At 47.7% G+C, this 27,906-nt stretch overlaps 10 protein-coding genes across 10 annotated transcripts; 6 read left to right on the forward strand and 4 right to left on the reverse strand.

The window, feature by feature from the left end:
- Positions 1–1,204: 1,204 nt before the first annotated feature.
- A1O5_12672 (uncharacterized protein) lies at positions 1,205–1,561 on the forward strand (the record flags this gene model as incomplete). Its single annotated transcript, XM_007753241.1, has 1 exon — positions 1,205–1,561. A coding segment is annotated over one exon (357 nt), but the record flags the coding sequence as incomplete, so codon positions are not given.
- A 2,374-nt stretch (positions 1,562–3,935) lies between these two features.
- Positions 3,936–5,833, reverse strand: A1O5_12673 (uncharacterized protein; the record flags this gene model as incomplete). The annotated part of the gene is made up of 5 exons (XM_007753242.1): positions 3,936–4,105; positions 4,155–4,323; positions 4,375–4,433; positions 4,483–5,236; positions 5,294–5,833. 5 exons carry the CDS (start codon positions 5,831–5,833, stop codon positions 3,936–3,938), a joined length of 1,692 nt encoding a protein of 563 aa, XP_007751432.1.
- A 1,227-nt stretch (positions 5,834–7,060) lies between these two features.
- On the reverse strand, positions 7,061–7,453 carry A1O5_12674 (uncharacterized protein; the record flags this gene model as incomplete). The annotated part of the gene is made up of 1 exon (XM_007753243.1): positions 7,061–7,453. Exon 1 carries the CDS (start codon positions 7,406–7,408, stop codon positions 7,061–7,063), a length of 348 nt encoding a protein of 115 aa, XP_007751433.1. The 5' UTR covers positions 7,409–7,453.
- Positions 7,454–7,920: 467 nt separating this feature from the next.
- A1O5_12675 (uncharacterized protein) lies at positions 7,921–11,105 on the forward strand (the record flags this gene model as incomplete). The annotated part of the gene is made up of 6 exons (XM_007753244.1): positions 7,921–8,974; positions 9,034–9,615; positions 9,663–10,016; positions 10,064–10,115; positions 10,162–10,188; positions 10,235–11,105. 6 exons carry the CDS (start codon positions 7,921–7,923, stop codon positions 11,103–11,105), a joined length of 2,940 nt encoding a protein of 979 aa, XP_007751434.1.
- A 1,910-nt stretch (positions 11,106–13,015) lies between these two features.
- A1O5_12676 (uncharacterized protein) lies at positions 13,016–13,615 on the reverse strand (the record flags this gene model as incomplete). Its single annotated transcript, XM_007753245.1, has 1 exon — positions 13,016–13,615. The coding sequence occupies one exon, from the start codon at positions 13,613–13,615 to the stop codon at positions 13,016–13,018; it is 600 nt and encodes a 199-aa protein (XP_007751435.1).
- An 838-nt stretch (positions 13,616–14,453) lies between these two features.
- A1O5_12677 (uncharacterized protein) lies at positions 14,454–14,846 on the forward strand (the record flags this gene model as incomplete). Its single annotated transcript, XM_007753246.1, has 1 exon — positions 14,454–14,846. One exon carries the CDS (start codon positions 14,454–14,456, stop codon positions 14,844–14,846), a length of 393 nt encoding a protein of 130 aa, XP_007751436.1.
- Positions 14,847–16,573: 1,727 nt separating this feature from the next.
- A1O5_12678 (uncharacterized protein) lies at positions 16,574–17,932 on the forward strand (the record flags this gene model as incomplete). The annotated part of the gene is made up of 1 exon (XM_007753247.1): positions 16,574–17,932. The coding sequence occupies one exon, from the start codon at positions 16,574–16,576 to the stop codon at positions 17,930–17,932; it is 1,359 nt and encodes a 452-aa protein (XP_007751437.1).
- A 1,004-nt stretch (positions 17,933–18,936) lies between these two features.
- A1O5_12679 (uncharacterized protein) lies at positions 18,937–20,041 on the forward strand (the record flags this gene model as incomplete). The annotated part of the gene is made up of 2 exons (XM_007753248.1): positions 18,937–19,852; positions 19,905–20,041. The coding sequence occupies 2 exons, from the start codon at positions 18,937–18,939 to the stop codon at positions 20,039–20,041; spliced, it is 1,053 nt and encodes a 350-aa protein (XP_007751438.1).
- Positions 20,042–20,605: 564 nt separating this feature from the next.
- Positions 20,606–21,545, reverse strand: A1O5_12680 (uncharacterized protein; the record flags this gene model as incomplete). The annotated part of the gene is made up of 2 exons (XM_007753249.1): positions 20,606–21,448; positions 21,495–21,545. The coding sequence occupies 2 exons, from the start codon at positions 21,543–21,545 to the stop codon at positions 20,606–20,608; spliced, it is 894 nt and encodes a 297-aa protein (XP_007751439.1).
- A 2,841-nt stretch (positions 21,546–24,386) lies between these two features.
- A1O5_12681 (uncharacterized protein) lies at positions 24,387–27,116 on the forward strand (the record flags this gene model as incomplete). The annotated part of the gene is made up of 2 exons (XM_007753250.1): positions 24,387–26,213; positions 26,259–27,116. 2 exons carry the CDS (start codon positions 24,387–24,389, stop codon positions 27,114–27,116), a joined length of 2,685 nt encoding a protein of 894 aa, XP_007751440.1.
- Between the last annotated feature and the right edge of the window lie 790 nt (positions 27,117–27,906).

Genomic DNA, 27,906 nt, shown 5'->3' on the forward strand with positions numbered 1-27,906 from the left:
GCCATAGTGGCGATCTCGCGACCCTGTCAACAGAATGAATTGGGAAAGGTTTGTCCGTTGAGAATTGAATGGAGGTCAGTTCAGGTTGTGTATTTTCGAGCCGATCGATTATTTAATTGTACATTTTCCCTCTGGCGATTGATGACACAGTTTGAGCCCCTACTTTCGTTCAGGGACAGCTATTCCCAAGTAAATAGACAGGGGGACAAGACACAATCAATCAGATAGAACCACTCCGGTTCTGTGTACAACACATCGCTTCGCTCAATGTCCATCTACGAAAGCGTCACCGCTAAGTTCAACACCACACCTCAGAAATGGCACAAATAACTGCGAGAAGATAGGTAACATCTGGTTTGGAGGGGAAGGTTCCTCCGGCAGAAACACTGAGATTTGCGTTTTCTGATATTGGTGTTGTAAGTAAAGGAACCGCCGATTGTAGAGTTCCAGTGAAGTTATACGTCAGATTAGACGCAGAATTTCCTGTTGGAGTAGGGCAAACGCGAGTGGTGCTGGGTAAAGGAGGAGTGGCCTCAGGCAAAGAGAGCGTGGTGTTAGGACAGAAGCTGGTTATGCGTGCAGTAGGGAGCATTGTCGAGGATGAATTGGCGAAAGAGGGTGATGCCTTCACGTGGGTGAGGTTGATGACCCCCGAGCCGGTCAGGTCACCTATCTGAATCTCGATAGTGATTTCCGGATGACGCGACGAAGCATTTCCTGACAGGATTGGGGTTGGCTCGGTGATACTGACGTTCCAGTGCCTCGGCAGATTTCTTGCGAGCACGTTTCCAAGAAACATGGAGAGTGCTGTAATTGCGAGAAAGCCGTGCATGATGTTCGCTAGAATCAGCTATGTTCATTTTCGAAAATGTCTTCGGGAAACAATATTTAAGAAATGGAATCTTGAAGATATATCTAATATAAACTGGAATTCTTTGATTCTTTGAAACAGGCCCGGAAGAGGGTCCTCCTAGGGTGCCTGAAAAACGGGTTTGAAATATTGCAATGTCTATCCTAGGAAGCCCTACTTTCAGACCCAGGGGGCCCGCCTTTGGTTCCCATACTACGTACACCTACATAGCACAGTGAAATGTTCATGGAATGAGTGTACCGACGACATTGCCCATTATTCGTGGTGATGATACAGTCTGATAGTACGTGGTGCTTGGAGAGTACAGCAGACCAGCAAGGCATGGATACGGAATCCGACTACGAAACTGAGGTGCAGCCGACCGAGCCTTCCACTCCGGACGAAGCTTTCTCGATCGAATCTTTAATACAAAGAGTGGAGGAATTTCAGCGAAGGGACCACCTGGAAACACTTGTCCAGCTCACAACCGAGAATTCTGACCTGCAACAACGGATTCTATACTACCAAGAAGAGTGGTGTTCGACGCTAGATTTGCTCCAACATATCCATGAAGCACTTCTGCAATTACAAAACGCCCTTGGAAGATGCTTTCAAGAGCAAATGGAGGCCGAAAGATGTTGGCTTGCTTCTTGGCGCACCAGGGGCAATGCTCCTGGTGAATCCGGTTATAGCCCAACCAGATGGATCTAGCATTGGCTTAGTCATGACATCAACAAAGACTTGCAAGCATGGAGAGGACCGTCAGGGTTCGCCACATACGCTACGCTTGTTCCATAACAGTAATTCAATCAGTCTGCGACGTCGTAGGTCGATGTATTTCTGTGCCATCGACCTTCTTCCCTTGCGACAATTTACTGATACTCAGCCAGACGAGTTAGGTGTTAGAGTAAGTGATTAGGCAACGGCATGTGCAGCTAGGCTCCGCAGATGTTGGAGTTCAGAGGGGTGCTCTACACTTTTCTCACGTCTTCGAGGCTGGACGCATGAGACACTGTGGCGACTCTGCCCGCGCTGTAAGCTTCCGCATCTTTCGCCTAGCCTAATGTGTAGATTCCGGATCAATAATTGATGCAACGTATGGCCCTTGCTTTTGATTACTCCATTCCCAGAGGACGAGTAGAGAAATGAAGTTGGTCTATTTTCTTCACAGATCCGGTCTACAATACTCCGTACACGCTCGATAAAATCCACACGAACACGGTGCTGGCATCCCAGCCCTATCACGACGTTAATCGTCCGGTACCTCCATTCTCCTCCACTAGGTTGACGACCATCTGCTTGAGTTCTGCGTTCCAGCTTTCCAAATTTTTAACGTTGGTTTCAATTTCTGTGCATAGTCTGCTTGACAGTCAGCAACGGATTTGTCCAATAAGTTCGACCGACATATTAAGTGACCTTGCCTGTTTCAGCCAGACGTTAGAAGCGCGGCACTATTGACAATACTCAGGAGGCCAAGGAGTTGAGCCTAGGGTGGCAAGAGGCTCTGAAAAGGGACGGGAGCTTACGCACCCCGATCGACTGATGGCCTTATTCACTTGAGGACTTTGCCAGGTTACATGGGTGCCCAAAATCTGTCCCCAGCCCGATCTGAAAGGGTCCCGTTCAGGTCCCGGTCAGTGAGACCAAAACTTCCTGGCCAATAGCACAACGAGACTAGCCATAAGGGAATAGCAACAGGCGAAGGTCAGCGATAAATCGCAAAAGAGATAACGGACACGGAACTTGTCCTCGCTGCTGGTATAAAGATAGTGGCGGGTCGTACTTAGGAAGTCCTTGAATTTTCCATCACCCCAGCCGTGAAACGATACAGTATGCTCAGACATAAACGCACAAAATTCCGCCTGCTGCCCGGCAGCATTAGTGCCCCGCAACTGGATCCCGTCGATCCCTACAGTCCCGGCCCCCCGACGAGACTGGAGGAAACTACGGAAGTGCCGCAAGCCACAAAGAAAATACCGACCCCAGGTCTTTCCCAGATGATAGAACAACGAACATGGGAGAATGAGCAGCTCAGGAGAGAGCTTGTTTATCAACAAAGAAAACATGGCATAAGTATCTATCTTATGGAAGAGGTCAAGCTCGTGGTGGAGTCACTTCAAAAGGCCTTGATCAACTTCCAACAATGCCATAGTGAGATTGAAAGTGACACTGTTGGAACACGAAGCCAGGGACAGAACGCTTCTCAGGGCCCCGGCTAGAACCTTAATTTCACATAGATATCTGGGAATTTCATCGCGCGCATTACTTATGTATGCCGCCCTACTCCAAACTTGCGTCCATTTCCGTCGTGAAATGGTCTTCCATTCGTCAAATCCTCTGTGTCTGTGCTTGTCAACCCCGCCACTCATTCTAAGCCCGCAATGGGCGTCGCCTTTGGTTTGGACATGTTACGATGGATCCCCTCTCTTGCGGCCGCGCGTCGGATCTTGATGTCCCGGCTTGGCATTGCTGACTGACGCTCGGGCTGAGCCGCTCGGCCCTGTTCAGCCCGCAGATTGGGTCCTATATTGCACGATTCCTCACAAAAAGACCATTGAATTCGGTGTGCCGGTCTTCCGGGTGCTTCGAGTTGTGAAAAGCTTTAAGCAGATCCACTCTTTTTAAACCCCCCAATCTGTATTACTATACGTAAACCATAGCTGGAAATGCGTGGCGGGACTTGGAAGTTAGCGTACCGGGCCCTTCGATGCTCGTTGCATTGCGATTCATGTCTGTGGGTGGGGTCTGAACCTAACCACATCTCTGCCGTCCCGGAACATCCCTTCCTCTGCCTAGGGGATCCACAGAGGGGCAGGGTCCAGGGTCCAAAATTAGAATATCGACGACAAAACCCAGGGTTTACCGGAGAAGTTGGCGATGATATCACATGTCAGAGGCCCGCCTCTGTTTCTTAAATGAGCAAAGAGAATACAGTGTACTGTGTACGTTGCGAAAGCAAGGAGATGAAAGGGTAAGGAACGTGTTCCAGGATTAGCTACGCGAGTACAATGGTCGGGTGCATAAATCGCAAAACAATCGACCGTGGGTATGATGAATTCAGCAAACTCTCACGGGTCCCAAAATCTTAAATGCCAGATACCTTCCTTTTCGACCTTGTGACCGTTATGTCCCTCGCCATCTCTCCCTTTCGAGACGATGCCGGACGAAAATCAAGCTCTTCCAAATGTACATCCTGTTCCAACATACCCCGAACGATCCCGCGAATTGTGTCACTCGTTTCGTCGTCGGTGCACACTATGTCTGTCAGTGCAATGAGCGAAGAATGGACGAGTCCGCCACTTACAAGAGACCACGGTGCGACCCTGTCGATCTCCGACCTCCGAGTGGATCAGATTTTCAACGTCCATGGCTTGGTAGATGACCTTTATGCGCTCGCCGAGTTGAGCGATGTCGCCTTTATGAGTGTGAGGGGAGAGAAACCTCCCCACAACGAAAAGTTTGATATCAAGGACCTGAGACAACCGATTAGAGTCCAACTATCTTCAGGAAGAGTTCTGACAAACCCGATTCGTATCCTTGGCCAACAACACCTTCATCATGTCCGCCACCCAGGCGGCATGCACTAAAAGCTAGTTAACCTCTCACATGGCAGAGGAGATTAAGCGACTCACACTCGGAGGCCATTTCCCAGAAAAGGGCTATCCTTCGGGTTTCGACCTGGCCGGTTTGGGAGCCTTCTAAAAGCTGTGTGACATAGGGCATCTGACCAGCGATCCCAATTCCGGTGGCGAACAACAACACCGTTGCGTAAGATTCGAGGTTCAACGATTTTCCATACGGTCCCTCCACCAGTACCCTCATCTCAGAATTCGGGCCAGGGTCATTGCTGGCGTTGGCGCGTAGGAACAGGTTCTTTGTAAATCCCTCTCTCCTTTCGATGAGAAAAACTACATGATCGTGGCCGTGGTCATAGTACCACCAGGCCACATAGAAGGGATGCGACTGTGCAAATGAGGTATGGCTCAGCCCCGGAATACAGAGGTATGCATATTGTCCAGCTCGGGGCCGCCACGGTCTGGACAATCTGACGTGCACGTGAACGGCGTCGGAGACCGGTATGTCCCTTCCCGAGTCCCTTTTGAACGTGACCGTTTGCACGGTAGCTCGGTTGAGAGGTTTTCCGTACTTGATATTTCGATACAAGATTTGTCCGAATCGCAGTGCACCCGTCAATATCTGGAGACATATCACCGCCAACAGATAGACCGTCGGCGGTGTCAACAGGTCCTTCGATTGGCCGTGGATGAACAACGCGGCAATAAGTGTCGTACTAAATATCAGGTGAAGCTTGTGGAAGACTTCGTAGAAACGCTGACGGATCCTTGCAAGTGAAGAAAGCAGCATCAAAACTATGCTGATAGTAGCCTGGAGAACTTTTCAGCTCATCGGTCGCCGTTTCCGAGGGCTCACACACAAACTCACCGTGAGGCCTCCGATATCTGGGAGCATGTGCCAATTCGGCCTCTTCAAGGATACTGCTGTGGCTGTGTGAATAAGTCCTTCGACGATCGCTACTCTTCCGAGCCATCGGTGAATGCGTCCATAAGCACCGAGTCTAATTCCACAGACGTTAGCGAGCAGGTTCATATGAGCCCCCAATGACAGGGGAATGATGTTAATAATAGAAATCAGTCCAGAACGTCGTCTCAGGCCGGGGATATTCTGAACCTGAATGACGGTGCAGACGACCACCCCGACTAAGAAAGTGATCGTCACCAGGAGGTCAAAGCGTGTTATCTTCTCCGATCCTCTCAAGTATCTGTGAGTCTGAGGATAGTACACATGCTGGAGAAATCGGCGCTTCGCATAGGTACCGATTTTCATGAGGCCGGCTAAAACCAGGAGAAACAGAAGTTTCACTCGGGGAATAATTTTCTTAGAAATTGTGATGAGTGCAAAAGTAACGACATAAAGGCCAACAAGCCCACTAAGCCCTATGGCATACCACTGCGTGATGTCCATGGAGACAGTTTTAAGTTCGGCAAACGTCTATAGAGGATAAATCTAAGGCTGACGCGCTTTATCTGTTTAATTTTTAGCACCCGCTACTAAATAAAGCCAAAGGGGGACTGAAACGGGGAACCGTTTACCAAGGGAGAGATTTAGCCGGTATAAAGCCGCTGTCCTCTTTCCCGTCCACTCGTGATGTTGTCCTCAGTCATAGCACGCTACGATGGCTCGAGAGTCAATTAAGCTTTACAACAAGAAACTCAGAAGACGGCTAAAAGGGCTCAAGCACAAATGCTACGAATACGGCCAGCTGGATAACATCGAGCTTGCGTTGGTCATTTATAATCGAGCGAAACGATCCTACTATTCGTACATATCGAACGAGGGAGTGTTGTCGTGGCTAAGTATGGATCAGATCGTAAGTCGAACTTCGGCATACATTTATTTTTCTAACCGCTGCGGAGCTCGCTTACCCCGAGTCTATACGCGAAGGTCCTTTAGATATAGAGAACTCCATTCCGGGGAAACGCCCCGACTCTGTAGGTGCGGCTAAGACAAGGTTAAGCGTCTCAACACTCAGCACGAGGAAGCAATCGAAGGCTGACAAGCCAGGACCGGACGCAAATCAGCCTGAAAGAACTACTGGGAGAAAAGCATTTATCATTCCGGACCCACCGGCGTTTGATCTGAGTATCTTGAGGAATAGGAAACCTTGGAAAACGTGATGCGGTTACGAGTACCCTATGGCCATTTATTTCACGTTGTTGCACTGCCCTGATTTCCAGCCCATAAAAAGTGTGAAGATAATGGTCTATTGAACTAGTTAGACCCAGATGCTCTGTAGCTCGTTTCCGTACCATTCTTTACTCCGGCTCCTATTCTAGTTTATATGCAGCTTGGCATAATCAGCTCTGGGCAGCTTCTTGAGGCTGATAAGCAAGCACGAGGCTTAGTTAAACAAAATGCATCACTGTGATAAACATATTCACCGTTAGATCAGGTTATTAGACTCCTGCGGAGCCAACTCATGTCATTTATTGACACGCACCGAAGAACACTTTAATTACATCAAGCATCCGTTGTTGAATGGCCGCTGTTTCCAGCGAACTCTCCTCCGTCATTCTTCTCACCCGGACCATGCGAACCTGTGGATGGAGACCCATTGAGCAATTGAATCCCGAGCCGAATATACTAAGCGACCACATTGCAAGACTCTATCGAACCTCTCTGCCATGCACACTAGTAACAGTACAGGGTAGGTTTAGTGAGCCTGTTGACAGGTGGGGGTGATTCCTCCCGTATTGGAGAAAGCGGCCCTTGTGTGTACCTGTGCGAAAAGGTACCGTGACTCGGGTCCCCGGCTACCTCAACTCGGCCAGTTAAAGAACCCTCTCCGGGCATTTCAGCAGTTGAGATTAGATCGGGCCTGGCTTCGAAACCGGGCCCAATATGATAGTAGTGATGGACCTCAACGACCAAAGGCCGAAAATGGGAGGCGTCCCATCGTACACTTTGAGCTCGTGTACAGGCTGGTCTCGAACATATCCTAGGTTCGGGGATTTGACCCGCTACCAAAGGGTGGCTCATTTGGTACTTTCGGGATCGAGGTTTGCCACAGAGAACGCAGATATGCATTCTACTTCCTTGAATAAGATATCGATGGGTGGAGCTTTGATCTGAAAAGGTTGGGAGATTCGCCGACTTCTGCATTTTCCAAATGCTCAGTTTCGGTGCCAATTGAGATAGCATAGCAGAGAGAGAGTCTATCCGGTCAATGTCTGGATCGTTTTCTTGCGAGAACTCGTACGTGCTTCTGATGAAGAAATTTGAGCAGTCCTATCGACTCGTCAATTGCAAATCGAAGAAAGTTGGGGTGACTTTGCGCTAGATTACGGAGGGGCCACTTGTAGTCCTCAGGAGCCCGATTCGAGGCCCTATCCAAAAGCAAGGTCGGGTTGGGTCATTTGGCTGAGTCCCATTTTCCGATCTCTACAGGGTCCCCATTTCGGCTCCGTAAGATCGAGGAAATGGAGATACATATAATCGCATCAAGGGGCTCTCTCACGCTCTTCACATTTCTTCAGTCCACAATCCCCAGTATGAAGCCCTGTGACCATAGCGGTTGGCTCGGCCTTTATGTTCAAGGGAAGGAAGTCGTCCTTCTAGAATCGGACAGGCTCCGCACACTCACCAAACATATCCAATACCCCGACATCCAAAAACCTAGTTTCTTTGTGCTAATCGGTAACGCAGCAAAGTCACTCGCCCTCCGGGAGCTCTTTGGCATCAAGAGAACGCGAAGGTCCAGAAGCAAGCAAACTGCCGGTGGAATCCATCTCCATCTCGATCCCGCCACAATTTTTACCGAGAGACCAATCTTCCTAGTCGACGCCGATATCGACCCTTCCCGCACAAAGGTCAAGTTTACTATAGGAGACAAGTGCCATGAGACAACAAGACATACAATCAAATGGGTGACGAGTCTGCCAAGCCCATCCCTAAGTGATATTGCTGTCAGCATCCACACTCGTCTGCTTTTCCCCTTTATTGACATCTTCTGCTTCTTCTCTACTGATCTGGGTGGCTTTCGACAAATTGCTGTCCATATAGCTGCATGGCTGGAGAAAGGTATCTCATCGACTCTGCTCAAGCCTGCATATCCAAGAGTGATAATCGTTAGCGACAAAATACCTCCAAGAACCGGGAGCGAAAGTGAGGCCCGAAAAGCTTTTTTGTGGATGCTCAGTGAGGAAACGACTAAGGACCCGTTTGAACAATTTTCGGATATTAGTGTGGTTGCGCTTTTCCCTGCCGGTACGATGTCTATCAACGCGCGCCACAGGCCCCTAAAGGAGCGTCTTATGAGCGCATCAGATCAATTGCGAGCGATTAGGGAAGAAACGCGATATCTATTCTCCGCAACTCACTCTTGTGCTCTTTTTAGGCATGCGTGTACACACTTTGCGGAAACGATGGAACGACCCTTAAATCTTATAAAAGCATCAAGGGCATACAACCCAGTCGCTTCAGACCTAGGAGAACACCTATCAACCTTCCTCAAACACATTAGAAAGCCCATCGACCTAATGGAGTTCGGAGCTCCAATGATTGCTTCCAGCTTCCTTCTCGACAGCTATCCTCCTGGCGCACACAGTAAGTCCATTTCCCTCTCCACCCGGTACGAGGTTATTAATCGTTTAATGATCACCTAGTGTTTGACCCAGTAAGTGTTTTCAGAGAATTATATAGGAACACCCTCTGTCGGTTGAGCGAGTCTAGAGTGATGGCCTTCGAAGAGTCCAGCGACGTGATTCTACGGAGCGGTTTCATTAATTCAGTCGAAAGGCATCTTCTCGGATACTTCCAGCAATCTAGCCGGCGAGGTGGGAAATCCTCTGCAGAGATACACACAGAGAACCTCGAGCGTTTTCGGGACCGCTGGCGGAATATCCGAAGTGATAGTACCTGCTTCACCTGTTTACGCCGCAGACCACAGTATAACCAGTATTGCGGCCACTGTGTATGTCAGACCTGTGTGATAAATTTTGGCGACCAGAGCACAGACGATCCCTGGGACTTTGAGGTACGCCAATGCTTTTTATGCAGGATGATGGCGCACGAAGCGATGACCGTGAAAGTGCACCCTCCAACTGCTGGAGCGAGCGTTCTGTGCATCGACGGAGGAGGAATACGTGGCATCATGCCGCTCGAGTTCATGAAGCGGATACGAGACCGGATCGGTTTGCCCATTCCCTTTCAGCAGTTCTTCAAGCTCGCTTTTGGAGTGAGTTCAGGTCAGTGGATTCCCGACGATGAGAGAGCTGCACACTGATTGTTTAAGGGGGTCTGATCGTCCTGGCCATGTTTCACAACGGGTGGTCCATTGAAAAATCGTCCGACGCATTCGAAAGGTTGGCAAAGCTGGCCTTTAGGCGCCGGAAAGGTTTAGGGATCCCCTTTCTTTCCCGTTTACGAGAGCTCTTGGTGTCATATTTCACTGACGGCCTTTATGCGGCCAAAAATATTGAAGCAGCTTTAAAAGAGGCATTTGGTACAGAGGAAAGTATTCTCGACTACTCGCATGCAACTTCAACAGGAACGAGGATCGGTTTGCCCGTTGCGACAGTTCACGAGAAGCCATCCTGCCGTATATTCACCAACTACAACGGCGTTGGAGCACGGGAGCAAAATCCAGGTGAGTGCAATGACGGACTTCTCATGTAAGAGCTAACAAGGTCAAAGGTCAAGTTATTAAACCGAAAGACGGTTTTGGAAGAGTGCCAGTTTGGGAGATGTAGGTGTTTATCAATCGGTCTGAGTGAGCACTGACACTTGAATAGCGCACGGTCTGCATCTGCAGCGCCTGGGTATGAGTCCCTCTCTTTTGCATGGAAGGTACTAATGTCCTGACAGCTTCTTCCCGCCGAAAGAAATTCATGAAGTGGGCACATTTCAGGATGCTGGCCCACTAGAGAATGATCCACTCATTTCCGCTCTTTCTGAGGCAACCTCAATGTTCCCGCTAACTGAAGAACCAGATTTTGTCCTTTCTCTAGGCACTGGTGCACCGAAGGATGATAGTAATACGTCCCCAACTCGCACACGCCGTACGTGGAAGCAGAAAGCTTTACCAAGGCTGTGCCGTTTGTTTTGGGAGAAAATGCGGGACAAGAACATCAGACAGGCTTTCCGGTCTAACCCCAGGTATCACCGTCTCGATGTCGGATTCGACCAAGGAGAGCCCAGGCTGGATGATGCGACGACGATGTCCGAGCTAAAGTCAAAGGTTCAGGCTGAGGAATCGCTGTCAGAAGCGATCGATAACATCGCCAGCTGCATGCTTACATCCCTGTTTTACTTCGAATTGGAATCAATCCCAGAGAAAATCGACGGTAGGTTTGTGGCCATTGGCCATATCCAATGCTCCTTGCGCCGTAACCATCTAGCATTTTCTCTTCTGCTCGGTCGGTTGTCAGATTGCTCCGCCATGTTTTACCTGGACGACTGCCCAATTCCCGGCAGGTTCGGGGACAGTTCCTTCCTTGACGGAGACGGCAACTTTCGAAAGCGGATAGAGCTGAGTGTCTCGGATAAATTCGCCATATGTCTCAAGCAAGGCCACTCAGAGCCATGCAACATTAGCGGTTCGCCATACTCACTACAAAAGCTAATATTGGCACAAAGCCTGGACGCTTCTTTGGGCACGGCCAACCACCGAAAGAGGAAGAGGACAGAAGAACTTGGGCAGCGTGCGGGAAAGAGGCAGCGTCTAGGGAGCCAGTAAGTAGGCGAGGCCATTCTTTACAGTTTGACAGAGTATTCCATGCTATTGATGTCGTCTACCTATTCCTGGGTGTTTCATCGGCCCCTTCCGACTTCTCAATGCCGTCGCCGTGCTAGGCGCTTGCTGCCCTAGCCGCTCTCTCTCTGGGGGTGGTGTTGGTGATGGTGTTGCCCTGTCAGCGTCAACCAGAAACGCGTTCTCAATTTCCGACCTACTGGACAGGGCTCTGTGCGTTGTTGCACGTGCATGCCGAGCCCTGAAGTACTCTGTTACAATATATGTACCCTCACTACCCCTAGATAACTTACACTCCCTTCGTAGTCAACTCATGTTATCTACTGCAGCATACTGTTCTCAGTAACACGACTACTCATACCTCGCACTTCCCTCACTCTATTCATACTTACTAAAGATCTGTTACTGAGGAGCCTGACCCTATTAGGTGATACAGCAGCAGCTCTGACATACATATCCCGCCTTAGCATGGTTGCTTTATATGTGCATCATTTCCTCCCGAGCTCACAAAAATTGCACACCGATCACAGTGAAGGCAAATGTAGCCGAATTACACTACACGACGCGGCCAATTAAATCCTTCACCTTACCCGTGATTGGGTTGTTTTGTGCTTGATGATACTAGGTCATTTAGGCTGTGCAGTGGACAAGGTTGGACTACATTTCTTCTGGCTGGGTTATCTTCGCATCGGAGCGCCAAAACATGTGATTTTTAGGCTTGCGTTCTGCAACTCGAAACGCGGGCATGTAAAAGATGCGGTGACAAGGACCCATTCAAGAATGGGTCCAGTAAATCAAAGTCGGGCGGCGGTTCCAGTCATCTATCAGAGACACATCCATCGTTTCTAAAATAAGCAGGGGCGACATTGAAAACTTTCCGTTCGCGGTAGAACCTATACACAAGTTACTTTGATGAGATTCTGTAGAAGCCCAGCTAGATGGATTAAAGACTTGTGGTGAAGAAAGTTAAGCGGCAATCTAACCTCTAACTTCTTATCCCTATACCATCACTTTCAATATTCTCATTACATTGTTGGAAGTTTGTCAAGGCGTTTTGAAGCGACTCAACTACGAGTTTAACCTCTTCCAACAGATATATGCTTACACCATGTTTCTTTGTTGATAAATAAGTTCTTTTCTCGGCTGTCATTCTCCCAAGTTCGCTGTTGTATCATCTAAGAGAGGCTAGATGTAGGTATTTTCTTTTGCGGCTTGCTGCATTTCGTTAGCTTCCTCGATTCATACTGGATTGTCGACATCGGTAGGGTCTGGCTGGGGCCCACTAATGCTGCTAGGCAATAAGCGGAACTTTGTCCTTTTATGTCTGAGCATATTGTTTGAAAATTTAACGACTTTTGAAACAGCACGCTAGAGTTTTTATAGTAGCACCGAGGAGGGTAAACCTATCGACTTCCGGACTCGGTGTCTCTTTTCATACCAGTCCCTTTCTTCGATGTACCAGCGAGCACACCCATATATACCCCTATAAATATAGTCCTTACTGGGAAAATGGTCTTTGGTCACCCTGTTTTTGCCTCTCTTTCAACGAGCTAAATTTGGATGAACCGATTTTTAGGCACTGGTATAACTTTCAATATGGGAGCTCAGACTAGAGATGTTCGATATTGTTGCGGTCTTCTGTAGATGACGGATCGGGTAAGGAGGCAGAGTAAGTCGCTTCCGCGTCCATCGTCGAGAGCCCCTCGTGTTACCATTCTTTACTGAACGATTTCCCATACCCTACTTTCACGGTCGGCCTGAACAGAACCAGAATAGAGAAGAGTATTCTATTAATAATCCGGCGAGGCATCGTTCACTAAACCGAATAACACCAAGAGCGACAATTGAACCTACGCCGACCTGCCCAACCTAGGAATATAAATAGCTTCACCTCCCTATTTCAAGACCGCCTTCCGCTTTCGAGATCGGCTATTTTGTCCCGTTGGTTTAGAGGCAGCTGCGGTCTCGTGATTATCGTTGTTGTTTGACTCAGCGGCCAATGCCTGAACCTGCTCAGAAGACGTCTCACGCAGCTTCTCGAGCTCATCAGCTCTCTGCACGACCGCACGGATATGGTCCGCTGCATTGGCTAATGCATTATGATGTTCCCGTTCCATCCCAGATTTCTCGTTCTCAAGCTCTTCGATCTTGGCTTCGAGTCGTTCCCTTTCTAGTGCCCATTCTACCCTATCCCAGTCTGACTGGCTGATAATAGCGTCATTGGCATTGACTACTGGTTGTTGCTTTTGGATGGCTGACTCAAGGGTCTGCACGACTTCTTGGGTGGTTTCAAGTTGTTCGTGGAGCGACTGGTATTTTTTGTGCATACCGTGGAGATCGCTAATCGCCCTATTGTGTTGGTCATGGAGATCGCCGTACGCTCGAGCACACTCCATACGTGTCTTCCGTTCCTGATGGTAGGCGTTCTCGTAAGTCTTATGTGTTGTGGCATAGTCAGAGAACCCGGAGAAAATACTGCGAGCAGTGTCTAACATGTGAGAGATGTTGTAAAGCATCCGATCGACCTCAACGAGTTGTTGATTAGCGGGAAGGTGATCGGCCCAAGCGATGTTGTCATTTCTCTGGTTGACAGGAACTACCTAGCTAAATTAGACTGAATGCGCCGTTTAAATAATAAGGACCTCACCGGTATCCCACTCTGCTGTTGAGAAGCCATCAGTATTGGTCACTGAGCTTTGATGAATGGCTTTCTAATCTTTGGTCGATGTGATATCCTTCTCGCAACATAGGGGAATCAAGTGGTTCTATATAGGCCTGGTGAGTGATGGTATATTAGAGCACGTGTTTTTCAATGACCCAAATGGAGATGGGGTGAGCTCTGATGGCCAAGATAACGAGCCTCTCTGCTATGAGATGCATGCAGATATTGACCCTAATTTTCTTTAAGTTAGTGGCTGTCAAATAAAGGCCAAATGCTCACCTACCAGAGTCGTAAACTTGCCAGCTGCCGATCTAGTGCCTCACTTTGGGCTATGCTAGCGTTAAGATATTTAGTGGATTACCACAGGCAGAAGATATAAATGGTGTCCCATTTTTGGGAACCCTTGCAGTTCCCAATTTTGGTTCCTGACAAGTATTTGGGCCTTCGATACCCCCTTAATTAGCATCAGAATGATAAAAATTAAGACGTACTGGGGCGGTTTGTAAATGGGGCCCGTTCACCAAGCAACAGTCTGCATCTCACTATCCAAGGAATGTTCTAAGCCACCGTGTAGCTTGTTGCTATTGTTATACCCTCTGCTGAGCTGTGGAGCTTGACTGTATACTTAAAAGGCCACGGTCGGACCCAACAGGGTGCGGGAGCCATGCAACATGATGACCATGTCGAACAGGGATATCTGCCAAGCAGATCAGTTTAATCCCAACGAGGGGTTCAAAGTACTAGATCAGGACTTTGCCTATTTTGATACCTATCCGTATGATTTCCTATGCGACAAGCCTGAGCAACGTCTCTCGGATGCCGTGTTTGATTCATTTGACATACCACCCCTACCAACAACGGAATGGGCAGACTACGGAACAGAACTGGCTAATTACCCGACAGAGGCGGCGGAAGATTTCATACTGCAAGCACAGCCTATTACCGAGCGAGATATAGTTAATGAATCTCCGAGCCGCGAAGGAGAGCTGGAAAAGACCCTTTTACGGCTTCAAGAGAAGACGGAAAAACTGGAGAGGGAACTTGAGAATATCCGGAATGAGTAAGCTACTTGTTTTAGCGGATACAGTTAGGCAAAAGCTAACAGAATGCTCATAGGCGGGAGGAAGAGAGGGAAAGGTAACGTGGATCGAAATTTGTGGACGAATCCCATGCTAATTAGTAACAAGACTGTGCGTGGAGGTTGAAATTAATGTGAAAAAACTAGAACGTTGGAACGCCGAACTAAAAGAGATGGTTGTCAGCCTGGTGGAGGAATTAAATGGAACCACTGGAACTTTTATGTCGCGTTAGGGCTGGACCTGACAAACGCTTGAGGAAATCACAGCGATATATTTTGAGGAGCTGAGGTTATCGAAAGATCACGACAATTTTGTAGATTGCGGTGTTTTCGGGCATCGATTCGCCTCCCTAAAAAAAAGTAACAGTATTATCTCGTAGACTTAACAGACACTTTTACTAGATTTCCAAATACATAAAGAATCTCTCTATTCTCCTCATTCCGCTCAAATCCGTTTCGGCCAGCCATATTTACAGTTGGGACATCCCCGCAGGGGAGGAATAAGGCTGCTTAGTCTTAGGATCTATTCCAGCAGTCCTAACACAAGACTCCTTCTCTTGTTGCGCTAACGCACAGGAATAACACCAGAGTGATGTACAGCAGTCACCGGTAGCATTTCCTTCGATTCCGTGGTCCGCCCGGAAACTACCCCGGTTAATGCACTGTAGGATCCAATTACTGCCAAAGCATGTTAGGACATTGAATGCGCAGCACTGATTAATAAAGTTAGTAAGGTGAACCTTTTTCAAGATAGCATAGGTAAATAGGGTTAGATACCATTCTTTTATATCCTCGACCCTTATGCTCTCTGGAATATGTTTTCCCAAATAAGCAACTCGGACAAAATACTGCTAGCAAGCCTATTATTGAATTAGTTAACCCTGAACTTAGGTCAGTTATATATAACACTTACAGATCTTGAATGGTGAACAGCAGTCGCAAATCCCGTACGTCCATTGGTCGCCGTGGTCAGATTCACTTGGACGTCTGATAGCTGTGTCAGTTGTAACTGGTGCCATTAATACGATCGCCGCTGTATGATTCGATGGTATAGAAATTGTATTTTGAGGTTTAAAAGAGAGGACATTCATCTGTATATAGAAAATTATGTTGACAAGGCCTAATATAAGATTACTTAAAGGCGCTGCTACACCCGGATAAGCGTAACCGAGAGATTCGTTTAAAGTGCGCCGTTTCCTCCTAAGCTTGAGGAGGAAATGACCATACTTTAGTGTGGGCTGTTTCCTCCTTCGCGCACAAGGAAATATAGCCGTGCTTTCCAATTTGAAATTTGATGTGTACCCATTTCCTTCCTCGCTAGTGGCCGAAATGTACTAGTGCATTACTGTTTCCCTCGCAGACTCCCTTCCCCCGAGGATACACGTTTAACTTTAGTGATCTAAAGCTAAGGATAGCAGCGGGTCACGCTTTCTCGACTCTACGATTAAGGGCGAATCACCAACGAGTATATTTCATCATAGTATTACCGATACTGTACGTCCTTCGTAATAACTCCGGTAATAAATCATATTGATGCCTAAAATGTTTACTAAGCCCATTTTAGGGAGGCACCGCTCAATATTCGTAGAGGCATACGAGCAATACCCATGGGCTTCGAGTTTATTTATTTCTACTTTCTCGTTCCAAAATTAACTTGCGGCTAAAAAATTTCATAAGGCTATGAATAGTGAACTGATTACTGCCAAGATCATAATGGTATCCCAATTATTCAAGCAAGGAAGTGGTCGAATCTATTTCTCATGCCTCATTATCTGTGTCCTCTACTTTATCTTCAGCACCTCTACAACCTCAATCTCTCGAATTTCTACCTACGAACCAATATCTACAATTGGGCAACAACGAACGCCCTCTTTCAATACCGACCGAGGCACATCTAGCCATCAAACGCTTCCCGGTGTGGCTAACGAACTATTGGCTCTGCCCAGCATTCAAGGTCTAAACGAGTTGAGAATGGATATGGCTGATGTATACATCACCGCAATCATGGACCCAAAAGACATATCCTTTAACAGGTTAACATGCTCGAGCCCCAGCGAAGAACGTTACATGGGACTTCGGGGACCTACCGTCATTATAGACACACCTGACACTATTTTACCTCGATACTTCTTTGCACTCAATCTCTTCAATTGCTCCTACGTACTCCCTAGGCTTCTCGGCTCAATTATTGAAACGATGGAATTCCTCGGCCCAGGCAACTGTGTTTTGTCCATCGTCGGTGGAAGATCAGATGACGGAACTACCGAGATTTTAACTAAGCTAAGGAATAAAGTTGTGGAAATGGGATCGCAGTACTACTTCACCACGAGCGATATCGATCCATTAAAGGAAGGCCACGACCGTGTTGTGGAGTTAGCAAAATTGAGAAATCTTGCCCTGGATCCTCTGATGCTTGCTCCCGAGGCTCAATCCCCCGACTCAACGGTTATCTTCTTGAATGATGTGGCTATCTGCGCGAACGACATTCTTGAACTCGTATACCAAAGAGTGCTTCAAGATGCACATATGGTGTGTGCACTCGACTGGATTAATGAAGGAAGTTCATTCTACGACGTATGGGTTTCGCGCGGTATGACAGGAGACTTATTCTTTGAGATTCCACAAAGTGGTAGCTGGGAATTCGCTAGAAATCTTTTCTGGAATGATCCAGCTTCTCGAGCTGCCTTTGAGGCGAAAATTCCATTCCAAGTGTATGCCTGTTGGAATGGGGCCGTTGCATTTACCGCTAAGCCGTTACTCCTTCGTCAAGTCGCCTTTCGGTCTTCTCGCGAGAAGGAGTGCTATATGGGCGAACCAACTCTATTTTGCAAAGACTTATGGGCCTACGGGTACGGTCGAATCGCCGTCATTCCCAGCGTCAATATCGGTTACAATGACGAGCAGTCACGCTTTGTTAAGGATGCTCACGGCTATGTTTCCGATATTATTCAAACTACCGAAGTTGAGCAGAAAAGGCCAGCCCTTATTACCTGGAGAGCAGCACCACCTAAGTTGATCAAATGTGAGCCAGATTTTAACAATCCAACTTGGGTTCCCGAGAAGGCAGAATAAACTTTGAGATTGATTGGTAGCATAAACAGAAGAAAGCAGCTGTGTTGGAAAAGTAACGATAATGCGTTAACCATCTCTACCTATATTCAGCATCATACATCGAGGATTTACTAGCTAGGGTCTTTACGAAGGACCGTACTGTATTGGTAATACTATGACGAAAAATATACTCATCGGTGATTGGTAGCTAGAGGGGAAAAGCGTCACCCACTGCTGCCCTTAGCTCTAGATTGAGAGAGGTATCTTTGAACACCTAGTCTTGAGTGTACAAGGTATAGACCTTTTAGCTCCGGGTATTTTCCACTAGATCGCCGCAAGGCTAGGGGCTCGAAGTATATAACCTTTAGAAAAATCTTCCATTTCCTTCTGTATTGGATGTACTCAAAATACTCAAAAGATGGCGAAAGATATTTTATCCGTCCTGTGGGCAGAGACACTTTTGTTCGTTATTCTCGCCGGAATATGTACAAAATTTGTTTACGCTTTATTTTTATCGCCGTTAGCCGAGATCCCAGCAGGCCATTGGTCTGCTCGTCTTTCATCCCTTTGGATTTGTTGCATTCGTTGGTCACAGCGGGTTTCAGAGAATGAACGTGTTCTAAAACTTCATCAAGAGTACGGCCCGATCATTCAATTGGGGCCCAACGAGATTAGTGTGGCCTCCAGAGATGCGGTTAAACAAATCTATACAGATGGACTCCCTATGGCTGGTCTATTTGCACGACAATTCACTTCTCATGAGTCCGTCTAGTCTACTTTTAAGTAACTTCAACCACTGATAGCATAATAGAACTCCGAATATGTTTACAATAACAGATAGAAGACAGCATACCGACCGAAAACGAATGATTCAAAATGTTTACAATAAGTCTAAAATCCTTACCTCCGGCAACCTCCGAGAATCAACAAAAGAACTCATTTACAATCATCTTCTACCTTACATCGAAGAAAGTTCTCTCAGAAATATATCCATTGAGATGTGTGAACTTAATCGCGCATATGCCATGGATGCTTTTACAAGGTACCAATTTGGCGTATCTTTGGGAACGACATTTATTCAACACCCCCAAAAAAGAAGATGGTACTTTAATCGATATTTCAGGTGCCGACATTTTTTCTCCCTATTAACCGAGTTCCCTGGCCTTTTTGCCTTTTTCGCCCGACTGGGTATCAACCTGCTACCAAGGTCAGTAAGTGAAGCTTTACTTGACCTCGAAAAATGGAATCTTGACCTATGCGATAAAGCGGAGACGTTACTATCGGACAAGGGTGCAAAAGGAGTCAATGATGTAAATGCGAACCACCCGGTCATTTTCGCGGCGCTTCGTACCGCGTTCCGACGAATACATCCAGAAATCATGAATCTCAACTCTACGAGGCAACAACCAGCTTATCCCTTTCAGTTCGATATCGCCAGCGAGATGTATGACCATAACTTAGGTGCCCACGAAACTACTGGGAACACTCTTACATATGCTCTATTTGAGTTGTCCCGTAACCCAAAAATACAGGACAAGTTACGTCAAGAACTTAAGAGCCTACATCCGCCCTTTGAATATCCCCCTTCAGGAGCGCTCGATTTGAGACAACCAGAGCCTAGAGAAGTCGACTCTTGTCTATATTTACACGCCATTATTCTCGAGACCCTCAGGGTCTGGACGGTGGTCCCACGTGCCAGGCCTCGTGTGACCACTTCAACGTGCTCCTTCTTAGGTTATAACGACATTCCCCCCAAAGTGAAGTTTCAATACTATCCATATACACTACACCGTAACAGAGATATCTTTCCTCAACCCGAAGCCTGGAGACCCGAACGGTGGATTGAATCCCACCCAGATCACCTCGCAGAGATGAAACACTGGCTGTGGTCATTCGGTGATGGCGACAGGAAGTGTATTGGCATGTATTTTGCGGGTTATTGTAAGATATATCAAAAGTGCTGGCATGCTATTAGTGCTAACCGGGCTGATAGGCATAAAACAAGCTATCGCAGCGATCTACACGAATTTCTTCAGTACGCTTTACGAGCATGGGGACATGAGGCTTGACGACGGGTTCCTCGCCGGACCGAAGGGAGATAAGCTATATGTGAAATTCCAGCATATCTAGCCTAGGGTATTTTAGATTAAGTAAGCATCCTAGCCCTTTATTGTGTGGAAGGTAGAGTAGTTGACGCTGGGTTAACGAGCTGCATATAGCCCCGAATTTTCAGGCGTTTCAGTATCCTGGGATGTTTAAATGCGGACATGGGAAAAATCATTATCCGGAGCATCGGTCTACGGGCTCTAGTCACGCCGAAATCGGATCTTCAGATAAGAGATTACAAGAACCAAGTGAGAAATTAAGATTGATGGGCACGTGGACTAGCTTATTAGGATGCTCTGAGTTTGGACTATGGTTGAAAGTAGTTTACACCTATGTCGACGGCGATGCTAAGTATCCTATCTATGGTTTTTCAATCTAGTATATTTCTGCGTTTGAATCCGATATTATAGCTTCAAATTCTATACATGCCTACGCGCTTCAACTAATCGACAATATCTCCGCAAAGTACCTCCTATATCGTACCTTCGTAGCTCGAAGCAAGGTAACCAGCGCACAACGTACATTAATTTCCTTCGAACCCTCACGACAAATGCTTCTATTCAATCACGTTTGACTACAGAGCGACATTTAGCTCTGCGTTGTAATAGTCAACTTCTTTCCTTTTTTGCTTGCCTTCTTTGTCTTCGATCTAGTTTCTCGACAACTAGATGAAAATGGAGAACTTTCGACAGCAGAGGGTCTGACCGACTCGACTCCCACATCCACTATGTTTCCTTTCCTCTCAGAAATAAGTAATTTCTTCTCCGCCATTGAAAGCTGTTCGGTGAGGTCAGCTAATGACTTTTTATATCCTCGCACCACGCTATTGTGTTCAGCCTCCATTTTTCCCATTTCAGCCTCGAGTTTCAAAAGCCGCGCCTCGGATGACCGGTCCTGATTATTGTCGAGAGGACCATATGTGATCTTCTTCGGAGACAAGTCCGTCCTTTCCATGGCTTGCATTTTCAGGGCTGTGTCTTCCAATATTCGAATCTTTTGGTGGCACTCTTGAAGCTCTTGTTCCAAAAGAATATTTCTCTCCGATAGGTGGGTGGAGATGGCAGTCAGTTCGTTGGCCTTAACGTTTGCGAGATTCGTCAGTTTTCTCTCATCTCTCAAGTCTTCTCGCAAAGACTGGGTCTGTTCGGTGAGTGTCTGTATTTCGTTGGTTATGGCGGCCCGATCTTTTTCGGCGGCGGTGTAGGCACGATAGTAATCCTGGCATTTCCGTTCCGAAGAACCAAGTTGATGCCACAAATTGTCGACGCCTGTCCAGAGAAACCTTTCCATTTCGCGTGACTCCTTTTGAGACACTTCCACGTTGTGGTTAATATTTTGGAGACGTGTCCAAGCCGAAAATAGGGCATTGATATCGACTAAGGTAGATGTAAGGGTCACGGCATGTCCGCCTGACTCGTCAGGGTTTTCGGCCTGCTGCTGTCAGAGAAATTAGTCCGAGATGTTGAGGAATCCTTACCGCAGCAGATCTATCCCCCTGTTGTTCGTTTCCTTGACCACGAGAAGCCATCATCATAAAGTTAATTAACTGTGTAAAACATGTATCATTTGAATCAATTGGGTTCAAGGCCAGTTTATATACTATAAAATGATGATATCCGACTAATTTAGAAAGAGGTTTTATGAGAAAAGGGGCCGGAAAATGTGCCAGGGTAGTGACTTAGAAACTATTTAGGCAAGAGTTGAGCTAAATAAAACGTTGATACTATCTTCGGCGCGAGTTTCAAGGGTCGTGGTCCATATGGAACGAAAATAAGTCCCTGTATGATGCGGAGACTTGAGAAGAACGAATAATCATCTGATGGCTGTGTTGTCAACCTGCTATGTGGGTCTGAAATCTATTTTATCTTCGAAGAGGCTGAGTGTCTCGTCGAAGAAGGAAGTCTCCTGAGAAGTGTCCGTACTCTTTGGTCATCCAACAAAGCGATCAGCGCCTCCGAAGTCGAACTATTATTCGACATTGAACAAGATAACTAACCTTGTAGCCGTCCTGATTGATTGGGCCCTTCCTTCGCATTTATGCAGGATACCTTGCCGTGGAACCATAGTGATTTCCGGCGAAAAACGGGACATTGCTCATTGTCATTTGAGTCGCCTCCCGAACCCACAGGGTACCAACTGAAGCTACTACCACGATAGTCTCACCACCACATAACCGTAGGTATGAGACAACAGAACGATCCTGGGACTCAGACAACGCAAATTTAGAGCGTCCCTCGCTGGGGATCGCCCCTATACCGCGTAATACTACGACCTGGACTTGGGCTCGAGGGACTAGAAGCCGCTTCGCAAGGTTCAAGTAAGGTTCGGGGGAACGGATTAAACGCACGGTGCACTACCAACTACCCCGAACTTCCCGCGCCTAAGGTATCACCCACCAGGGGAGCTACAGGCAACCATTAAGGGTTGAGAAAATGAAAGATGGTGCGTTTGCAGAATTGCGCGTACTCAGTTGCTGATGAAATATTTTTAAGAACATCTCTGCATTCCTTAAAGTGCCTCGCTCATTCATAACTACGACAGAAGGAGGGGGAGTTCCCCTGCAAATCTAACTGCATGAACTAGCGGGAGACGTGGGCATTGAACGGGTCTATTGGTGGTCGAAGAACCGTGGCAGGGGCAAGTGTTGCATTCTGGACTCTCATCGCTAATGTGCGACCTAAGAGTTTTTTTGGCAGGAGTTATGAGAACGGGCTGGCCGGTTCTATCTCCCGCCGCGTTTCTCTGAGCCCGTCTCCGCCTGTTGCCCAGAGTGCTCCGCCTATTGCCCAGAGTGCTCCGCCTGTTGCCCCGAGGTGCCAATGTGCGACGCAAGGGTGCGTCGTCCGGAATATGCGGCCAAACTGGGGGATGCACCAAATAAGACGATAAAGGCGTGATCGGCAGTTGAGGGTGATCGGCACCTAATTGCGTAAATAACACGCCATCTGCTGGTTCCCCTGGACGTAAGCCTGATAAATCCCCATCAAAGAACGGGCTACGAATAGCGAAGCCTGGTAGAGTTACGCTATAGATAAGATCAGCCCTTGATTTGTTCGGGAAGTGTTGGTGTTAAAGCTAGGGTGCGGATTGATTGGTAGTTATGCCGCGGTCACGGTACCTCGAACCTTCATCCCCTGTACTCTTATTAGATAAGTGCCTATAGCCCCATTCCGGGCGTTCCGTAGCTAGAGTACGTTCGCAATGATTGGTAAGGGCGACCTGTCCCCACGGCGCTAATAGGCGCCGTTTCGGGATGTCTGCATATCGCGTAGAGACTTTTCCTCCGTGACATGATCACTGCAGGAGGCTGAAGAAATAATGGCCCCTATGTGTTAACTCCATGCTCTAGTTGCGTGACAGGGAAGAAGAGAGCGGTAATTGACTATGTTTGCACCAATGCAAACCCGTATACCTGAAATCGGCAACCTTCAGCGACTATGGAGCCGCCTACTCCGCTTGAAACTTTCTGTCCTCTTTTCCCGTCAAATCCATTAATCTTCAGCATGAGGCAAGCTGTGGGAGGTTAATCCTTATAGGACCTCTTGGCAATAATCGTCTGCTTAATGCAGGTGGTCAAGTCCGCGGTGAGTAACTAGGGCTGTTCCTGTCATTCGGACGGTTCGAAATGCCAAGGCCAGAATAGTTCCCGTTACTATTGCTCGAAGGATTGGGGTCTGGAGCATAGAGCTTTGGACGGACCAAGTACTTGTACGATATCTGGTCAATCTATTTTGCCAAGGGAGACGGTCTATCATGGGTTCCGCAGGTTGGCTGACTTCGCCAGGGAAGGGTTAACAGGTGACATTGACTATTCTATTACTCCGATCTATCATGTTTTCCGTTAATCCTTGTTAAACGCACCGAGGTTAACGGCCCCTGTCGGGTATGAAGCACTTCTGAAAGCTTAAGTGGGAACGATATACATTAGAGGTCGAAAATAGAAAGAGAAATGATACGTTTCCTCCTCAGCATCGAGGAGGAAATGAATCAAGCGAGGGGTCATAATGGAAAGAGGGTGGTCATATTTCCTCTGTGACAGTGGAAGGAACGGTTTCTCCTGAAATTTTTCCTGAGACGATTGATCACTCGACCACGACTTTCTTTGTTCAATGACATTGCGGAGTAATACACTTGCTCGGTGCTACGAAAGGTCAATCAGATGGCATCGCCTCTGCTTATTCTTACAGATTCTCCGACCTGGATTCCTTGGGAAGTCGGACGAGGCTACAGCAAGGCTCGAATAGATCGTACCTACCAATGGTACCCGAAAACTCACCATAGCTTGCCTGATACGGCCTATATTCAACAAATCTACGCGAAAGAGGGTATTTATCGGCTGGAAACCCACGAAATTCACAGCTCATTTCAGATGCCTACATCGTTCCCCCAGATCAGGACATTACCGGAGTGGCCAGACCTAGCCACCGCCCTCGAAAGTGCTTTGGCGCGGCATGCCGGGTCACGAACGAAAACCGCCCAGTATGTCACTTGCAATATCCGCAACAATCCACACCGAACCACGTTAGGACTTCCTGAAACTTCACTCACTATCAATCGGAAACCTCTAGTGAGTGAAGGCAATGGAAGTCGCATGCACTCATGTTGTGCATATCTAGGCAGCAGCGAATCTTTTACAAGTGTGGATAAGAAGGCCTTAGACCTTCAGTCGATCAATATCTTATGGTATGGACAACCTACCATTTGGGTAGTTATTCCTCCGCAGCATGCAGCCAGGTTGGAAGCCCTAGTCGCGCAAGAGACGCGGGAACTCCCGCGTTGCGGCCAATTCGTTCGCCACGCCAGCTTAGTCATGTCCCCGTCTGAACTAATCAGATGGGAGATCGACTTTAACATTTTTGCACAGTTCCCGGGAGAGGTTATCAAAATCGAAGAGAACGCTTATTTTTTTACTTGGAAAACAGGAGAGCAAATATCGGAGACGGTCAATTCCTATGAGTGGTTCTGGTCAGCGCCACCACTATACAGATGTTGTTGCACAGACACGATATGCGCTCTCGACCTTGTGGAGAACTATCGCCCATCCTCGTCGAGTAGGCTAGACAATAGCCCATTTCAACCTGGAATGTCCATACACGCCGATATTTCCCTCCACGACATAGAAGCAGCTTGTTTCCACGGAAGGGAAGTTGGCACCGATCATGAAACAATGGAAGACGAAGAGTCAGCATATACGGAAATATCTGTTTATTTCAGTCCCCTGCAGCACATCGACTGGGCAGATACGAGTGCGGAGTCAAGATTGACGTCCCCGGGAGACCTCCATCCAGAATATGGCACCCCAATACTTCCGGTTGGCGGAAATTGCGTTAGAGGAGAGGGCGGGAGTGAGCAAGCAAGCGCCAACGTCCCTGACAAAACGCCAAGTGAAATCGGCCCGTTTGATCCGTTTGGCACAGAGTACTTTTTCCCATCCAGCTCCCTAGGGATAGACGCCGACATGTTGGAAGGCGGCCCCAACCCTCAGATATTGACCCATGGTTTTCCCAGCCACCATGACTTTTCGAGCGGATGGGCAGGGCAAATCCGGAGTGCAGAGGCCTTGCAACCAGATGCTTCTGGGTCTGGAACAACAGCAGATGACTTCTCGATCCCTCTGTCTACTAGTTTCGAAGAGCCTCTATTGGTTTTAGAAGGCGATATGAACACAGCAGAACGTTGTTTGCCACCTGGGCAGACATGTGCTGAACAGTACGGCTGGTGCCTAACGGCACCAATACCCACAGGTTCCACCAGTACTATGAATTTTGAGTCCAAGGCCGTCATCTTTGACCAAGAAATTGAAGACCTCATCGCTCTCGCCCTCAGGCATGAGTGGCGTTTACTATGGAAGGTTACCAATGCCCCCGACGCTAAAAGCATATTGGACTCATTCCGACCACGGAAATTACTCAACAACAATGCCATTCAGGAAATCCTCCTCATAATGACGACAGGGCGAAATGACGTGCACATAGTGACCTCGGAATTTCTTCTCCACTCTTTCATCGAAAATAACCAGGCTTCCACCGCGATGATACTGTTCCCCATACGCGACGGGGAGCACTGTTTTTTGCTGAGCGTGAATGGCTTGAATCGCATGATAACCATTCACGACAATAAGCAACACGACGATATTGTGAACTCCTTCTCTTCGGCAAAGCTAGGTGACAGTCTCTGGGAGTTTCGGTATAAGAAGGTAGGTACATTCCCCCCATCCAACGACTGCCCTAATAGTGGATAGACTGTCAAGGATGACGGCAAGAACTCCGGCATTGTGCTCTTACTAGAGGCCGAGATGCTTATAAGAGGCTATTCAAGGATTGTGGAAAATTTAGAGAGCCTTCGATTACGATATCTCCGTCTCCTTGTTGGCGAGTTATTGGCAGAAAAGAGCTCCTGGAGCTTATTTTGCAGGGATGCCACATCGACGGAAACCTTAATGACGCCAGCCCTGCTATCAACCTATAACATGAACACAATTCAAGAACAGCGGCCATTTCTACGGGACGCCAACCTGGATCAGCTTGCATCGGCAATTGGATGTGGCACCGTTTTGCATGATTTTGCAAAAATAGCTCAAAACGTGCATTCTACGTCGGAAAAAACGACATCCACCATTGCAGCTGTTATGGAAGTGTTTGATTGTGCCGAAACTCACCGCTTCGTTGCGGGTCTCCAGAAGGACTTGTCGGGATTGATTGTTGCGAGCAATTTCAGGGCATTAGTCTCTCGCTTTCGGGACGAGTTGAAAGAAAACAAAAAGGAAAGAAAAAAGCTTTCAAGAATGCTGCGAGCCGAGGGAAGAAGTCCTCCGGCACAGCCTGAGCATCCTCACGCAGCATTTAGTGTCAAGGGTCGCGGTGCAGAGTCAAAGGCATACGACGTACTTATCGACATTTGGCGCCAGCCCGAGAAGCCGTCTCCTCTTCGAAAACGCTTGCAAGCCGCCAACTACCACGGCCAACCGCTTCTAATGTTTGAAGATGTTTGCGGACTCGAGTATCCAATGTGGGTGATGCTCCCCATGCGAGACATACCTTGCCCGGAAGACCCTCAAGTTCTCATAAAGCCTGAGATGTATGTTCTTGCTGCTTCCTAATATCAGGCCCTTCAGACTAACCTTTCAAGGTACCAACGTTTGGAATTTCGACAAGTAGAGTATTTGGCGTATACGGTCAGGTCTAAGAGGCCACAGCTATGGGAACGCCTGCCTCGGCTCGTTCCAGTAATAGGGGCGATTTTCAGAGGAAAGATAGACCTCCAAATTGTCCAAACGCTCGTGGACGAACTGGCGAGTTTGGGGGCTAACAACCCTGTGCATGGATAGCTTCAAGGGCGCTTGATACACTCGAGTGATTATTAATGCCTTTGTAAAAATGTCTTCCCAATTTTCTCACTACTGCTATGCGAAGTGGGTTGGAACACCCACAGCTATATAAGCATCGTTCATGACCAACTTGTTCTCTGACTTTTTCTCAACTCCCCAGAGCTCGCTTGAAGCTCAATGACAATGTTTTGGCAGAGAGCCTATCGTTTCATCTCTCTTGTGGTGGCCATGCTGCAGTTCTTCGAGCTACTGGGCGCAGGCGTGACCACTGCTCTGATGGATTCTGACTCCAACGTCACGACGTTTCCGAAGATAGACAGTTTCACCGCACACCCTGACTCAGTACACCCTGTTCCTCTCAACCCACCGGAATGCGCATACGGCAGTAAAAAGTTGGCAACATCTCCAGTGTTTGGTCCCTCACCCTTCTCCATACAGTATCACTTTTTATTTAACCTCTACGGAACGACTCAAGTCGCGATTTCAGTGTTTGTCGCAGGCCCAGCATGTGATCTTTCTGTAAACCTGGACAATGGCTATGGAAAGTTGACGGATACATTAG

The sequence above is a fragment of the Cladophialophora psammophila genome (assembly GCF_000585535.1).
Source record: "Cladophialophora psammophila CBS 110553 chromosome Unknown aczJe-supercont1.36, whole genome shotgun sequence".
Classification (NCBI taxonomy): Eukaryota; Fungi; Ascomycota; class Eurotiomycetes; order Chaetothyriales; family Herpotrichiellaceae; genus Cladophialophora; species Cladophialophora psammophila.